Source organism: Coloeus monedula (genome assembly GCF_965178545.1).
Source record: "Coloeus monedula genome assembly, chromosome: 3".
NCBI classification, from domain to species: domain Eukaryota; kingdom Metazoa; phylum Chordata; class Aves; order Passeriformes; family Corvidae; genus Coloeus; species Coloeus monedula.
The window spans coordinates 55,885,167-55,901,637 of record NC_138783.1 but is presented as its reverse complement, the minus strand read 5'-3'; the positions used below and the strand labels follow the sequence as shown (position 1 = coordinate 55,901,637).

Here is a 16,471-nt window from a genome sequence, read left to right as displayed (position 1 = left end):
TACATGCTGTAATGACCACAGAACAACTTGGTTTCTGGGGCCCAGAATATTAACAGATCTCTCACTAACTCTTAGGTGTAGTGGGAGCAAAATCAGAGACTTTCTGTCAAAATCACAGGAAGTTCTTTTTAATTAAAAATAGGAAGCGATTCCTGCTTGCTGGGCTTTGTGTTCCAAATGTGATCATGTGAAGTGAGATTCTGCAGTGTGATTGAATATTCTAATTTTTACTCCTTTTTTTGTCTTCTTCTAGGAGAAGCTCTGCCTACCACATCACATCCTAGAAGAAAAGGGCTTGGTAAAAGTGAGCATAACAGTTCAAGCATTGCTAGACGTAACCACAGTGAAACAAGCTTTATTCACATGAAACTACTCTCTGCTGTTACCAGCTACACTGTGCCATGAAAGAATCAAAAAACTGCCCATCTTTTCAAACTGCATTGAAAACAACACCAGTACTCAAAGAGTATTCTTACAATTTTAAACCCGTGTTTCCGACTGTACATATGTGTCGAACTACAAAGCAGAAACTGAACAGAAACATTTTCTAGAGGAAGTTGGCACTTCACTGCTTTTATAGCTCACTTCGTACAGTACTTACTAAAACAGCCACCTCTCTGCCACTTAAAAACGTGTGGAGTATACAGCTGTCTTGCAGCAAGATACCTTTGTATTATTAAACTAAGAATCACTGTACTCAGTTGGGGGGAGCGAGAAGGGAGAATAAATCAGACTGCTACCATGTTAGGTTTTTCTGCCGTTGCTTCAGGCTATTGCCTTTTAAAAATATCCAGACATAAAATATTTATATAAATATTATTTATTAGTGAGTTGTTATTCATCCTTTGGATGCAAAATGTAAATTAGGAAACTGTATTTTATTACTGCTTTTTTTGTGGTTAAACACTTTATTTTAATATAAATACTTAGTTATTTTTTATTCTACTTGGTGTGCAGTAGCTCTAGATCTCCATAAATTGTATTTTCTAATATGTAAGATAAAAAGCAAACAAAATAGGTGCTTCTATTAAAAGAACAGCTAGCTGGAATGGCATTCTTTATTTCTTGAATCTGTGGAACATTGGTAAAAAATTGTCTGCATTCCATTGAGTTTCCTACATTCCGGTAACACTTCTCCCCTCACTAGACTAAATTGGCTGAAAGTGAGAGCGCACCCATTTTATTTGTATATAGATGTTTAAAAAACAAAAAAAAACAAAAGGAAATATGTAAACTTGAAAAATAAATGTGAACAAATATTTTTGATTGCTTATTTTACTATGCACAAGACATTTAACTTTTGCCACAACAAAATGAATTATGTGCATTAGGATCATGTGTCTTGAAATGTAATTTTGCACTGTAACTTGATTTCTTTTAAAGATTACAGCACTACAGAACAAATAGTAAAAAATAGCACAAGAATGTTAACAAGATGTACCAGGTAGCCAAAAAATTAACTTGTTTTTCTTCAGTGATTCCTTCAAGAGGAGATAAAATGATTGAAACTGCTAAAGGCAGTCTCAAAGACCTGATCTTCCAGATCCAACCTGCCTGGGTGTACAGTGCTTCTCTCTAAAAGTCTCCATAGAATTAAGCACAATGTTCTGTAGTGCACATTTGCAGCAGCAGACCTCTACTTCCATGTCAGCAATAGGAAATAAAAGTTCTTCTCCTTATCACCACTTCCCTTTTTTCAAAGAGATTTTTAAAAACATAATTTATTATTAAGACATCATGCATTTTAGATCAAAAAGTTCAGCACAGTGATTCTTGTGCTATCTGGAACATCCCATTTTCATTCACACAAGAAGCTAGTGATGGGATTTGGGCAAGCAGGACAGGGTAGCTGCATGTGGTGAAAAGGGAAGCTGGCTGGGGGCACACAAGCAGGGACCTTGAAATGTAGAGTGGCAAAAAAAAGAGGCAAGGGGGGGTGGGAGGACTAAATATTTAAGCAAGAGTATGTGGAGAGAGGTATTGTATGAGGACCTCTGGGCAGAGTGATGCGTACTTGTCACTACCCCCGCCCGAGGCAGTCACACACACGTTCACAGGCACTGCATCTAAGCCCACCCCTGGTCAGTAGCAGGTTTGTCGTGGTTCAGACGGTGTTTGGACACAGACCACACACTTCAACAGCACCACTTGCTAACGGGCTGGGAGGTAGTGACAGCACCGTGTGAGGAGGAGGAAAGTGGACTCGCAGACAGTGAGACAGACAGAGTATGCATGGAATATCCAGTAACTTCAACCAAAGCAAAAACATTTATTTTATAGAGGGAACATTGACTTAAATTGTAATTTGATTGGCAGCTAGCATATTGTTTCCTATAAAATGTACTGTGCACTTTAACACTAAATGAAAATGTATTTTAATATTTTACAGAGCTGCACAAATATCTGTTTTGTCAAAAAGCTCGAGCAATGTAAAGAAAATAAGTTTTCAAGTCAGAGTTTATCAAATTTTAAAAGCATTCAAGGATCAAGTATAAAAATAGGAATATTGATTTCTGCATCTTGAGGGATAAAATGCAGGTTTCCTGAGTATTTTTTTACAATGTATATATGGCAACATGAAGCTTTGTAATTATTATTTTGACAAATCTTGTTTTTTCATAATTAAAATATTGTTTTTCTCCTGATAGTGTCTTTCAGTATTTGCTTGAAGTTGGCTGTAAATAAATAGCTTTAAGTATTTTGTAATACAGCTTTTTTTATGCAGTCTTAACCTGTACGGCTAAAAAGAGAATCTTCATGATCCTTTGTACAATATTTATGTGCAATAAAACATGCATGGCAAATCTGTAATACCCTTCGCAGTGAACATAACGTATATAGAAAATCTTTATGGTAGTTACAATTAAACTATATTATTTGCAGAAACCCCTTAATGCCCATCCCTGTGACTGATGATTTCTTGTAAAAGAGATGGCGGTTAGAGAGCTTAACACTGGAAATGATGGGTTTGGGGATGGGAGAAGATGATGATGTGATACAAATAAAGGAATTTTGCAGCTAAAGGAGGCCTAAGACCCCGCTGGTAACTGCAGTGTTCTCCCTGCAGCTTTGTTTGCTGCTCCTGCTGGGAAGGCCTCCCTGCCAGTCATCAGTAGCAGTGAATTATCTGCCCTCTGCTGCCAGGGCTGGGCTTGGGCTCAGGGAGAAGGGGGGAGACCCCTCCTTCAGTTTGCACCTGCTGACATTGATATATGAGAGTTGTTCATTTCACTGCTTACACTTCTCTCTACAGGGCAGCTTCTTCTCCTCCTGGAGAGACTGTTCTGCAGGCTTCTGCTTTAGCAAACAAAACCTGAAGATTCCTTGATAGAATCCAAGCAGTAGACACAGTAATTTGTGTGAATGCCTTCAGCCCTGGGGATAACCCAGTGTGCCTTGACTGCAGAAACAAGGAGCAGGTCACAGCATCCAGCCTTCCTCTTTCCCATGCAGGTTTCTGAAGTCATCCAAGTACAGATTCTCCTAGATTCCAATTTCTCTAATGGAGTGTCTTAACCTTTGTGAACAGGTGGCTCTATGGGCTGTACTTCTTCACATCTGATAGGGGATTTTGGAAGCAGAGATCTTTCTGCAATAATTTCCTTGTGGAGAACTCTTGCAACGCACACAGTTGTATCTTCCCAGCCTTCAGAGCTTACTTAATACATAAATAGATGCAAGATGGATAAAAGTCAATGCATAATTTAAGGCTGGCACCGGCCCCAGCTTCCCTGTAAACCTAGAATCTAGCAGGAGTCAGAGACACAGGAAAGCATTCAGCATTGCTTAAAAAAGGCAACCCATCCTGCAACTATCATAGTATTTCCTCTGGCAAGAGTGAGTCAAGGTTTGGGCAATGACTCAGGTCCAGCTGAACCATGAGAGAGCTGAGTTTACTTGCAGCTCACTGAAACTATCTGTGTTCTTGTCCAAAGTAGCTGGCAGGATTATACCACCAGAAGCTGTTTTAGATCTACAACCATCAGGATTAAATTCTGCCATCTTTTGTAAAATAAGCACACTTGATTTCAGCAATGAGATATCAGATCATCTAGACAGCAATTGCTTTTTTCAGATCTATTTAGCAGTTTCTTCTCAGTCCTGTCACATCTAAGAAACACAGTACAAGCCTTTCACACTTAAGAATCAAAGGCAAGTGGAGAAAAAAATCCTTTTTACTACAGACTGCTTCCTTCACATGGTTTTTAAGAGGTCTTTTCTATAAGTATCATCCATTAAATACTCCAGATCATTTGCTTGATAACACAGAGGACAGTAAACTACTGTGCACAGCAGGCGTTTGTCTGCATTCTCCACTGGACTTGGTCCTTGGAAGGTATTTACACAGGCCAAGGAAAAATACACCCACCACTTCAGATTAATTAAGTAGCTTGATTAGTTGTGCCACTAACAACTTCCTTCACCATTAAAGTATGAAGTAAACCCCAGTGATTAATTAACTGCAGGGGCATGCTGTTGTTAATCACAGTCTCAGCACAGTTGCAGTAGAAGCTATCTGGAGGTGCCACATACACACCCACACTCATGGTCTGAAACTCACTCATCTGCTGGCTTACATTTTGACCCAAAATGCAGCAGATGTAACTTCATGGCATCAAGAGTTTTCCAAGCATGCAAGAACATTCCCAATACTTAGTCTAAAGCACACACATCAAATTAAGTGGGACTTTTATTTTTCTTAGCAGTACAATCAGAAGAGCTCCATTTTACAAGCATTACTTCAGCAAATGATTTTTGTTTAGTTCACCTCTATCTCTTGATTCATATTGCCCAGGCAGCATCCAAATGATTCAAGCATTGAGGTATTTTGCATGGTGTTTGATGTGGTCATTAATAAATGAAGCAATGAAAAAATAGCTGTGATCGTAACCCTAGAAAAGAACATCAAAGAAATCAGCAGAGAACATACAGTTCATGGTAAAGCAATCACACTAAGCTCTCTTAAAGGAAAGGTAATCACTCTCCTGGTTTTATCCATTTTAAGAAATACCTGGAATATATATAAAAATGGCAAGGGATATGTAACAGTTTAAGTATAGATGAGCACCAGGAAGCTAAACAAACAGGAAGTACCTTAAGCTGCCCAAATCTAGGCCTGTAAGCTAGAGGTGGGTAACAGCAAGGGTCAGCTGCAGAGGGAGATGCAATCTGAGAGAACACTTGCCCTCACAGGTACTGTTCTGGTAAAGCACAGGGAGGGCATAAAGAGAACCCAGCCCAGGTCCGAGTTACTGCTCCATCACTGTGCTGCAATGTCACCCTCTGACCCCTCTTCATCAGCACTAATGCTATCTTTAGGTGCAAGGTTTATGATAAACCAGAGAGGACAATCCTTCACTCTCCACCACTGGGCTCCCCATTGGGTTTGGGTAGAAGTTGCCAGTGGCTTACAAAGACTCCAGTGAGGACAGTGTTGTTCTGGGTCACTGCACTGCAGGTAAGAGCAATCCCTCCACGTGGGTCTTTACATGAATCTACGATGTCAAGCAGTTCCACCCCTTCCCTAATTTACACAAACACATGCAAACTAAATTGCGAAGTTTTATGGTAAACACAAAACCCGCAGCACAGACAAGGGATGCAGCAAAAGGCCATCTGTCACTTTGGCTGTACAGTGACTACAATACTCATTAAAAATGATTAATGCTGTGTATTCAGCCGAGCACCGGCAGCCTGAGTCCCCATGAAGGGCTCAGCCTGTCCAAGCTGGAAGCACGACGGCACCTAGTGGTGAAGCACGGCTGAATCGGGCGGGTGATGTGTGTACTTTGATGGCCAGCGCGACGGGAAAGCGTCACTTCTCACCCTCCTCCTCACATGGCCAGGGAGAGACCCGCAGTGGGAGCATGCCTGCCCCCTTACAGACACTCTCCTCACTGCCTGCTGCATACAACCAAAAATCACAAACAAGAATCCACCAACCAAGGACTGCAGAAGCAACTTGCCTGCTGCAGTCTGAAGACTACTGGGATTTTGCGCTCGGTGCAGGCAGCGATGAAATTATCAGGCAGTAACTGGCCCGCGGACAGGAACTGGTCTTCTTTGCCTTGGTCAATCAAGATGTCGAGGCGAGAGCCCGAGTAGGACTTGACAAGCTGGGTAGCATCATATGTCTGCAAAAATAAAAGAGAAATGACATTCAGTTAAACACGTTCAACTCGTTTCAGTTCATCGACCACAGGAAAAGAAGAGCACAGAGAGAGTCCTGGGCAGCGTAGAGCAGGACACCAAGTTGCACCTGGAAGAGCAAAAATCTAGGGAAATTCCAGGCAACTGATATAATACCCATTGCTTTATAAAAGGCAAATTGTATGAGCTAGGTAATTACCAAGTTGGCAGTTTGACCAAACAGAACATCCAGCCCAGGGCTGCCCTACAGAATGGAAGAACAGCAATATAGTCAGTACTAATTCACACCCTTGTGCAGGAACTAGGTCCTGCTGAAGAAACTTGGTGTCTTGGTGTAATTATTCTGGCAGCTAAAAATCAAAACACCAGTGTAATGCAACTGTGCTCATGGGAAGGCATTTAACCTGAAGGTTACGGTGACAATTTGACCAAGAAAACTTGGTGCAACTGAGAAACAAAAATTAAAGACTCTAAACATACACATATCAAAAAATAACTGTGATGGCGAACGTTACCCATGGGGTGCTGTACGTGTTACATACTCAAAATAAAGAACTCCTTTAAAAAGACAGTGAAGTGTTTAAGGCTGTGAAGTCACCAATAGACAGCAAAATCCAAAGCCCTACACCAAGGTATCAGAGCCATCCTTCCAGGATGCCACCAGATCCAGAAATGACACTATGATGGAAATGGGAGCTTGGGCTCAGCCCAGCACTGTGGCCATCAAATGATCCTGAACATATTTACATGGCAATTGTAAGCCAAAATACAGAGATCAGAGGTTGTATATCTGTGCCAAAGAGATCTCTAAGTCTGTTCCTGATGATTGCTGTTGATCTACTGGACTAGGTTTGCAGAAGAGCTCCAAAACAAGGGGACAGAAAACAGAGTTTTGGGGTGTTGTTTTGTTTCACAACAAATCCATTACATAAAGTCTAAGCAAGTTTAACTGGTGGTTTCTAAGTACACAAACTACTCTATTAACAATTATGAAAGCAGAGAGTACTCTCCAATCCTGTAAAGTTTTAATCAGACATACTTTAATCCAATTTACAGGGGATTGAACTGAAGCTTGTGCTTATTTACAAGGAAATCCGAGTACATGGTCACTACAATCCTTTCTAACTTAATTCTAGAAATACAGTGCAATGTTTAAGTTGAGATTGAAAATACTGAAGTGCTGCCCAAATAATGCAGCAACCATGCAGACAAACATTTTTGTATCTTAGCCATTCATATACAACTACTGATAGCTTAAAATTAGGGCCCTGGAGCTAAAACCTAACTTTGCCTAGTTTAATGCTGTACTGAAATACACTGATTTCCAAGTATCCAGGGGAGGCCTCCCACTGGCTGCCCCTGAAAAATGTCACAAGGCTCATCAGTCTGAACAGTTTGCAGCAGTCTCTCTCTTCAGGCTACTACAAAAATACACTGCTCCTAATTCTTCTTAGCCCAGACTTTTAAATCTTCATAGAACTGAGAGAAATGTAGCTGATTTGATGAGAGACTTGTACCTCATTGCATTTTCATAAGCACCATAAGGCATCAGCATGTCACTCCTGCCAGAAACAAACAATGCTCTTCTCTGCTTGGGGGTGCAGTAAAACACCAGTACTATCTCATGGGCACTCCAGAGTTTTTTTCCAGGCTACTGCTGTGATGTATTTGCAGATCACTCATTCATCTGTTACTAAAGAACTGCAGCTGCAACACATACCTCCCATTTGCTTGTATCTGGTCCCAGATATCCACCAAGGGCTTTCTTCCCCCACTGACACTGAATTGGGTTGCAGATAGGAGCAAATGCTGATACAGACTGTTCAGAAAGACAACAGGAAAAAAAATACTATGTAACAATGAACTGCAGCAACTGAAACTATTTATGCTTTCTTCGGTCACATCTATAGAAATCTAGATAGGCATTAGTATACCTCATATAAGCTATACTTCATCTTACTTTGTACTTTCCAGGATTCTTCAGAGCAAGAATAAGAGCTCCATGACCTCCCATGGAATGCCCAAAAATAGACATCCGTTCAGGGTCAGTTGGAAAATTGGCATTTATTAGTTTAGGCAGCTGTAAAGGAAAGAAGAGTGTAATAAAAACGTTAAAGCAACTTGAGTATGTTTAAGAAAAAAAGCACACAACTAACCAACTAATGCCTTTTAATGCCACTGAAACCAAAGGCACATCTCTGGTTCTAGCCTGACATCTGTGATCCTGCCCTGAATGCAATTTGCAGAGGAATGTGGTATCAAAAGGAAACAGTTCAGCTGACAATAAGTGAAAATACTTTGATAACTCAAAGTATCTCTATAGAAATCTACCATAACCTTGTAACACAAGATGTGGGAATTTCTTATGACTGAGCCACACCCCTTTATCTTACCCAGCAACAGCAGGAGAACCCAGCAGCAAAGTTACCTCATCCTTTATGTAGGAATACATCCTATAGTTTGTTTTCCAAGGATCTTCAGTGGCATCCACATAAAAACCAGCACCGGTGCCAAAATCCCAGCTTTCATCTTCTCCTTCAATATTGCAGCCACCTAGCATGAAAAATCTTACCTTTACTACAGGTTCAGAATTGGAGAACCTGCCATACAAATCAGACTCAGGACACAAGTCTCTCAATCACATCTCTGCCCCTTCAACTAGAAGACAATTCGGATTTTCATTCATTAGTACAATGTATTCAAGTGTATTTCAACACTTCAAAATGTCACATAATACCTACAGATATATTCAATTTCTAAATAGTGTCAGTATCTCTTCATAAATAAATGTAGCATACATGTCTCCTAAATTGCTTCTGAAAAGCTTTGTCCAATTCACCCAGGGACTTAACCAAAAGTTGGCACTTGTTAATTGGTGCTACCATCTTATTTCAGCCATTAGACCTCATCCTATCAAGTACAAGAAGCTATGTAAGAAACAGAAACAGAAGAAAGTTTCCTTTTCCCCCAGAATGACAGAACCATGTATCCCCATGTATCCCCAAAATACAGAACCATGTATCCAAGCCAGTTTATGTGCTTTAAATAATGCCTGCTACACCTCCCTTTTTAAGATTTTCCAGAAGAATATCATTCACTGCTCCTATAATTTCACAAGTCTATACCTCTACCTTTTCCACAATTCATTTCATTGCTCCCACCTATAATTCTCCATGAAACCTAAATAATTTCTTCTTTGAATAACTGCAGGATTGTATCCTCTTTTCCAAGGCTACACTTTCAAACTAAATTTGCAGATGAGTTCTTAAGTCAGTACATCCCATCCAGTCCTCCCTTTGATTAGTCTGTGATTTACCAGCCTTGTTTGCAGAACAGAATGTAATATTTCAAGGTACAGGTGATAGGAATGTTTTGGAGAAAGAGGCCATTATTTCCTAGTTTCTGCAATCGAAAATTATATGGCCTTTTACCTGTCAGATTATATTACAAACCCATGTGTAACTCAACAGTCCCTCACAATTTGTGCAGAGATGGCTGCCACCTTGCCACCATGTGAAACCAGATTTGTACAAGGATCAAAGCTGACTTTGCTCCAGTGACATGTCCTTGAACACTGAGTGATTTTGTAACTTAACAGTCCAGCAATCACAGGGGTGCTTAAACAACATGTTGGATGTAAAAACTACAATACCTTGGAGATGGACAAAAACTCAGAAAGTTCTGCCATGCAATGAAGGCAATGCTCATTAAATGCTAAAAAAAACTTACAGGAAGCCTTGAAAAAAAGAAATCTGAAAAGGAATCTGCAAAATATTGCTCAGTATACCTGTCTGGAAAAACAAACCCCTTTGAAGAAGGAAAAGTAAAATCTATCAAGGCCTTACAGAGTCTGTAATGACAAATATTAAATTATTTCATGCAGTCTTTTTCCCCATCCACATACATCTCCTGGGTTCTGGAAAGTAATTCTCATGCAGTCATAACTACACAATTGAAAAACACATGTAAGCATTTTCAATACCTCTCAGCTCATGATTATATTTGAATTGCTTTTCATTTGTTTCTCCAGACAACTCAAAGAGACTTAAGAACATTTGGGGTCTGTGAGCTAAAGTTTAAGAGTATAATATGAAGCACATACCAAAATTCATCTAAATAGCAGAGCAATCCTTATCAATTTTTAGACTGAAAAGCAAGAGAGAAGCTGCCACGAGGGATTTAAAAGAAAATGGACAAATCAATGACCTATACAAAGGCATTTACACATTGATAGAGAAAACTCAGCACCAAAAACAAGTTCCAGTATAATTACCCAGTGTGAGTAACACAAAGGTTAGCTGCCCATCTCTAGCCTGCAGCAAATAGCAACAACTAGGTGTAAAGCTCATTGATACACAAGTTTTGCTCTTCTGTCCCTCTTCTTTATTAGAAACATATATTTATGTTCTTGGACCTGACACAACTTCTGAACCTAGATGCAAAAAATACTTTACAGAAAGAACACTGCTTTTCCCCCATATTGCCTGTAGTCAGATGTGACCCACTAAAGCTTGGGAAATATTAGAAGGCTGCCACCTTTGTTTACAGCACTCATGAGACTGTGGCAGAGTCCAACAAATACAAAACATAAAAGAGTGAATCCCCAAATAACAGTATTTCCAATAACTGCAGATCCACCATTTTCAGGTTTCCCACACCATAAGCTCAGCCTTAAAAAACAGCACATCATTTAAAAAATCCATTCATCACTAGTCTATTGTAGCTGCAGGGGAGAAGGGTTTCTGGTTTGCTTTTCCAAGTATTGTCAATCCTCTGAAGACATGTATTTAATTGGCTTTAGAAGACAGAATACAATAAAGAGCAAGCACTGCAGCTTTTGTGTGGCAACACAGTTCTGCAGGTTTTATAGGGTCCCAGCAAGCTGCAAAATGTCAGCAAGAATTCTAATAACACACATTTCTTGTTTCACTTTTCCCCCCTCTCCTCATCTGTGCTGAACTCTAGAGCCCCTGTGTTCTAGTTTTAGTGTCACAATAAGAGAGTTTCAAATGTCAAACCCTCACTACCCCGTTATTAAGAGCATACACAATGTAATCTTGTGAACAATGCAAGATGCAGAGGTGAGGTCAAATTCTGACTCAGGTGGGCAACACACTTTCCAGCACACTGCAGCACCCCATTCTCTGGGGACAGAGAGTGCACTTCAGTGCAATGACTGTTACCATGTGTCTCGTTACACTTACGTGGGCTTGTGTCTGGTGCCACTACAATAAGGCCGTGCTCAGCTGCTGCTTGTTGAAACCCAGCCTTCGTTATGAAATTCTGTTCTGTGCAGGTTAACCCTAGGGAAACACAAACACTGCTGGTTACCCATTGCTCACGGCATACTGGTTTCAAAGCTCCTTTTGACAGAAAATGTCTTGAAAAGCAAGAGGAATTCCTATCTCCATAAACATGGAAAATGTTTTCACTAGGCTCAACAATACTTAACAATTCACAGGAACACAGTTGCTCTGTCCCACCTAGTCACACTAACACGTGACCAAAACCAAATCCATGTGTACCCTGTATCCCTTGGAGCACCAGCTCACACAGTGTGCAGTGCCCTCAGCTACTGTGCATTTAAACCCACTGACCACAGGCATTTGCTGAGGCTGACACTGCTAACTTCACCTAACCCTGCAACTACATTTTTCCTTCTACTGTCATCTCAGCTGTTTGTATTACAGAATCACACATGTGGTCTGACAAATTCTACATACTTTAGACAGGATAAAGGGCCCATAAGCACTCTGACTCCAAAACCCACAGCAATACGTGCCTTTTGTATAGAAGCAGGTCCAAATAAAGTCCAATTATAAATAAATTATACTTCACACCAATATTTTAATTCTTCTTCACTGTGCAATTTGACAGCAGTTAATGATTCTAGTTTTCTCTGAGGACAAGTTGCCAGTAACCTAATTTGACTGATATACTGCCAAGACAACATGGTTTACATTCAATAAAATAAATGTGCTGCATGGCTTAGAGCTCTTCAGACAATTTTGATGTGCCTAACTTCAAGGATAAACTTTTTTACCCAGTCCACTCTCATAATACAAATCAGACCCACCAGCATTTTTGTGAAATGAATACATTCAAGCAGCTCAAGTCTCCACACTAACAGTCTGGTCTCCAACTTTCTAAACACAAATCTCAATAAAGCAACTCCTAGAATTACAAAACAGAGTTTCTGCTTTTTATTTTCAATAAAAGAAAAAAAAAGGATTTAATTATTAATTGTGGATAAAAAACTTCACTCCTGCTGCACAAATCTCTTCAAAACCTCTGCACAAAAAAGGCCATGGCCCTTATGTATCCCACAGGTTTGCCTCACACTAGACCTGCTTGTGCTAAGGCAGCTGACAGCACCTCTCTTTTCAAGTTCACCCATTGCTTCCTGCAAAATAGTACTTGGAATAAGGTGGAGTCCATAGGACAAATGTGCTGGCTTCCATGGGCTCTATTTCACATCCCTACCCTGTTAGCTGAAGCAGTCTGTCATAAACAAAGGAAAGCAAGAGGTGTTCCAATGGCAAGGCCTTACAGGAGAACCTTTATATACAGGCTTTGGAACAAAAGGTATGAACATTTTAGAACAAAAGGGTAGAACACTTCGAACCCTGAGCATTTTACAACACAATCTGGTAGGCTACCCCCAAGCTGCATCCTGATTTATCACAGTATGCTCAGACTAAATCCACCTTCCAGAAGAAGAGTTTTCATAGAATTCAGGAGCTGCCACTGCAGTACCTCTACATTAGGTTTTCAGTAATGGTAGTGCAGTAGTTTAAACATGTTGAAGATTGTATTTTTTAAGTTACTAAGACTCATGTTACTTACCCGAGAGCCAATAAAGCACAGGACACTTTCCAGTTTCCGCTTTTGGAGGCAAGTAGATTCCAAATTTCATTTTGCATTTTAGCTCTGCACTGTATTAATAAAATACTTCTTGTTATCACCACTACTTAATTAACAAGGTCACTAACATTAAAAAAAGGAATCAGTGGATCACTGCATTTCATTCAAAAGGAGATCTGGTCAGTGAATTGTAACAACTAAGTTAAAAGAAGGCAAGATCGAATTTTAAACTCAGACTCTAGAATTGTCAATAGCTAACTTTCCAACTTTGTTCTGAATATACTTAAAACAGAGACCCACAAATAAAACACATTTTCACAGTGCTGCTAACTGGGAACAGGTTGAAAACTGAATTTTGAATCCCAGCAATATTTATCTTGCACTTTATCTATTAAATTGCAAAGTAATTTTTACTGAAGAACACATCCACATGACTTGCACAACATACAATGCACCACACATGCCAGAGAAGGTTTTCAATCTGCTAAGTCTACAGACCAATTAGTTGCTCAATTAATACTAAAGCCTAAAATTATCAATAAACTCTTATCTAAGCAAAACTAATGATTTTATTTGGATCAATTTTTTTTTAAAAGCTTATTTTTCTGTTCACCTTCATCAAACAAAAATATATTTACTGAGTCTGTCTGCTCACAGCACTTTTCCAGAGTGCACAGCAGTGAGATATCCAGTAGAGTGAGTGGAACTTTGCACACGCAGTGGTTCTCTGTGCTGCAAACAGGACAACTGAAAGTAATGGAGCTTCATTTTCAAAGGTAAAAATACTGGCTTCCCACCTCAGATTTGCAGCACTAATATACTGGATCATGTTAAACATTAACACAGAAATTCAAGAGCACAGCCAAAGCAGCAGCAGACATTATTCCTATCCAAAATACGGATATTAGTGAGAACATGCTATTTCCCTGCAGACTGAAAACACTGACAGCAATGACAGTATGGATTCACTGCCCCAAGCTAAACATCTCAGTTGTTTTAGTGGTGTTTACCTGTCGTGTTCAAACACCTTCTGGAAACCCTCAAAGCATTTGTTGCTGGAAACCTGTTTCAGTGCCATGATTTTAACTGGAAGAAAAAAAAAAAAAGGAGAAAGTTATATTTGAAAATAAAACACTCCTGGTCTTAGACTTTTTGAAAACAGAACAGTTGAATACAACTTGAAATATCTTTGCTTAGTGTTACAGTTTTTCAGAAGAATTTCCTGCACATGCTTTCCGATCTTTCATTAACTTTCTATTTCCCCACAGAAAAGGGACAGGGGAGGCTGAACTCTTGTGAGCAGAATGGGCAAAGCCTGCCTGCTTTCCTACAGACCCACATCTCCAATGACCTTTACCTCAGCACTAACTGTGGCTTGCTCTTTGGCTACCAAACAAGCATTCCCATGTGCTGTGGTTAACCTGGAGCTCCCCGTGCCAGGCTGTTACCTCCACAATTACCATGCAGGAGAGAAACCTGTCCCACCTTTCCTTCTCTGTGTGTGGCAGTATCCAGCCACTAACTACCACAATACTGAGCCTTGTTCTCAGCTTTGATGGAAATTAATTACCATGTTCTAACAGTCTGTGGGACAGCAGAAACAGAGGAGCAGAAGGCTTATTTCCATGGCAAACAGCATGAAATACAAGCAAAGGAGAGTCCTGGGAGTTTTAGAAAGCTGGTGGTACAAGTGTAGCAAATGTGCTAAGGAAACTCGGGAAGGCTGACACAAAAGTGGACGCTGTCAGCGTGCACAGGAGCAGTAAGGCCAAGCAGACAGCAGAAAGGCGAACAGTCTGCAGAGTCACAGAATCACAGAATATTCTGAGTTCGAAGAGACCCCCAAGGACCATCGAGTCCATCTCCTGGCCCTGCACAGGACACCCCAAGAGTCACACCCTGTGCCTGACAGCATTGTCCAAGCACTTCTTGCACTGTGCCAGGCTTGGTGCTGTGACCACTTCCCTGGGGAGCCTGTTCCAGTGCCCAACCACCCTCTGGGTGAAGAACCTTCTCCTGATATCCAAACTAAACCCGCTCTGACACAGCTTCAGGCCATTCCCTCGGGTCCTGTCACCGGCACACAAGAAAATCCTGAGGGGAACCCAGGTACCATCAGACCAGGTAACAAATATCAAAACGAGAACGTTCCGTCCCTCACACCTGCGCGGTGCTATGGGGCAGCGGGAAAGAAGAACCCCGCACCACGGAGAGCCCGCGGGGGTTCATCGCTGCCTCCTGCCGCCCCCGCGGGGCCGAGGGGCGCCCGCCCAGCAGCGCCTTACCGCCCTCGCACGGCAGCCCAGCAGCAAGGCCCGGCCCGGCCCGGCTCGGAGCGCCCCTTTCCACACGGCCAGTCCTGCCCGCTGCGCCACAGCGCGCTCCTGTGCCTCCATTTCCACCCTCCCGCCCTTGCAAGCGGCGATCCCTCCCCTCCGGCCGGGCCTGCCGCCACCGCCTCCCCACGCTCTCGGCCCGGCCCGCTCCCGCTCCCGTGCCCGCTCCCGCTCCCGTGCCCGCTCCCTTACCGCGGCGGAGCGCTGGGGCCGGGCGGCGCGGGGCAAGGGGCGGCCGTGGCGCGGAGGCGGCTCCTCCCGCCGTCCCGGGGCTGGCCCGTACCGCCCCCGCCACCATGGCTCTGCCGGGCCGCGGCCTCAGCGTGGGGGGAGTGGGGCCTGCGGGCGCCGCGGGGTTGCAAAACGTTAAATATGTAAACATTTTCTTAAGGAAGGTTGCTCTGTGATGTTTGATCTTTATATACTTTGAAGCCTAATCAGAAAAGGAGATTTAATCCGTGAAACAGCAGCGAACGAACTCTAATTGATGGTCAGGTGTTACGAAGACTAATTGCTTGACGGTAGAATTGCCTTGATAAATTTTAGGGTTCGACACGCTTTAGTGGTCTCAGACCCAGGGAGGGGTTAGCAAAGCTTGGGTGAAGAACCTTCACCCAAGAAGGGGAGAGTGATGTGCTGCTGATAGTGGGCACAAAGAATGCAGAATTCATGGGCCGCAAGGACATTTGGCAGAGCTCCTAGGGCAGGGAAGAAAATAACCAAGAAAACTCATTATCTGTGCTGAAATCAGCTCTAATTGGGTAGAAGATAATTCTGATGGGGAGATTGTGACCATCAACTCACAACCCACTGACTCAAGAAAACCCACTGACTCAAGAGATAAACTAAGCATACAGGCTAATTAGCAGGAGAAGCGAGACAATCACTACCCAATAGAAGATAGAACACTAATCAATAAGAGAACTAGGTAACTTGTAGCCAATGAACACTGATGCCTTTGTTAACTAAAATGTATAAATAGTGAAGAGTTTTGGTAGTCATCGTGCTGGCCTTGAGGATTCCCTGCCCAGCACCCCTTTTTGCATAGAACTGTAAATAAATGCCTGGACTTTGTGTGTGGATTGGCCTCTTGCACACGGTGTAAAAGAACCTATTTTGGG

At 41.8% G+C, this 16,471-nt stretch overlaps 2 protein-coding genes across 3 annotated transcripts in view; one reads left to right on the top strand and one right to left on the bottom strand.

Annotated features, from left to right (window-relative positions):
• The window catches only part of LRCH1 (leucine rich repeats and calponin homology domain containing 1), a 118,020-nt gene extending 115,904 nt beyond the window's left edge, over positions 1-2,116 (top strand). Inside the window, exon 19 of the mRNA XM_082277950.1 lies at positions 254-2,116. Within this exon, the coding sequence (XP_082134076.1) occupies positions 254-367 (114 nt within the window). The 3' untranslated portion in view covers positions 368-2,116. The remainder of the gene's footprint in view (positions 1-253) is intronic.
• A 133-nt stretch (positions 2,117-2,249) lies between these two features.
• ESD (esterase D) lies at positions 2,250-15,623 on the bottom strand. 2 transcript variants are annotated; one of them, XM_082277949.1, is made up of 10 exons: positions 15,543-15,623; positions 14,025-14,100; positions 12,997-13,085; positions 11,355-11,453; positions 8,579-8,703; positions 8,111-8,230; positions 7,871-7,969; positions 5,967-6,134; positions 4,769-4,892; positions 2,250-3,658 (listed from the first exon to the last, which is right to left on the bottom strand). In XM_082277949.1, exons 2-9 carry the CDS (start codon positions 14,090-14,092, stop codon positions 4,812-4,814), a joined length of 849 nt encoding a protein of 282 aa, XP_082134075.1. In that variant the 5' UTR covers positions 14,093-14,100; positions 15,543-15,623; the 3' UTR covers positions 2,250-3,658; positions 4,769-4,811. The 2 variants fall into 2 exon arrangements, with proteins under 2 accessions (XP_082134075.1, XP_082134074.1); XM_082277948.1 differs by lacking the exon at positions 2,250-3,658 and having other exon boundaries at positions 4,673-4,892.
• Between the last annotated feature and the right edge of the window lie 848 nt (positions 15,624-16,471).

Bases quoted from the DNA above. Each gene is read 5' to 3' on its own strand.
- ESD (XM_082277949.1), bottom strand. From the start codon at position 14,092: ATGGCACTGAAACAGGTTTCCAGCAACAAATGCTTTGAGGGTTTCCAG. The intron at 13,086-14,024 runs GTAAACACCACT...TTATTAATACAG, and splicing joins AAGGTGTTTGAACACGACAG to TGCAGAGCTAAAATGCAAAA. The intron at 8,231-8,578 runs GTAACTTTGCTG...TTTCCTTTACAG, and splicing joins ATTCCTACATAAAGGATGAG to CTGCCTAAACTAATAAATGC.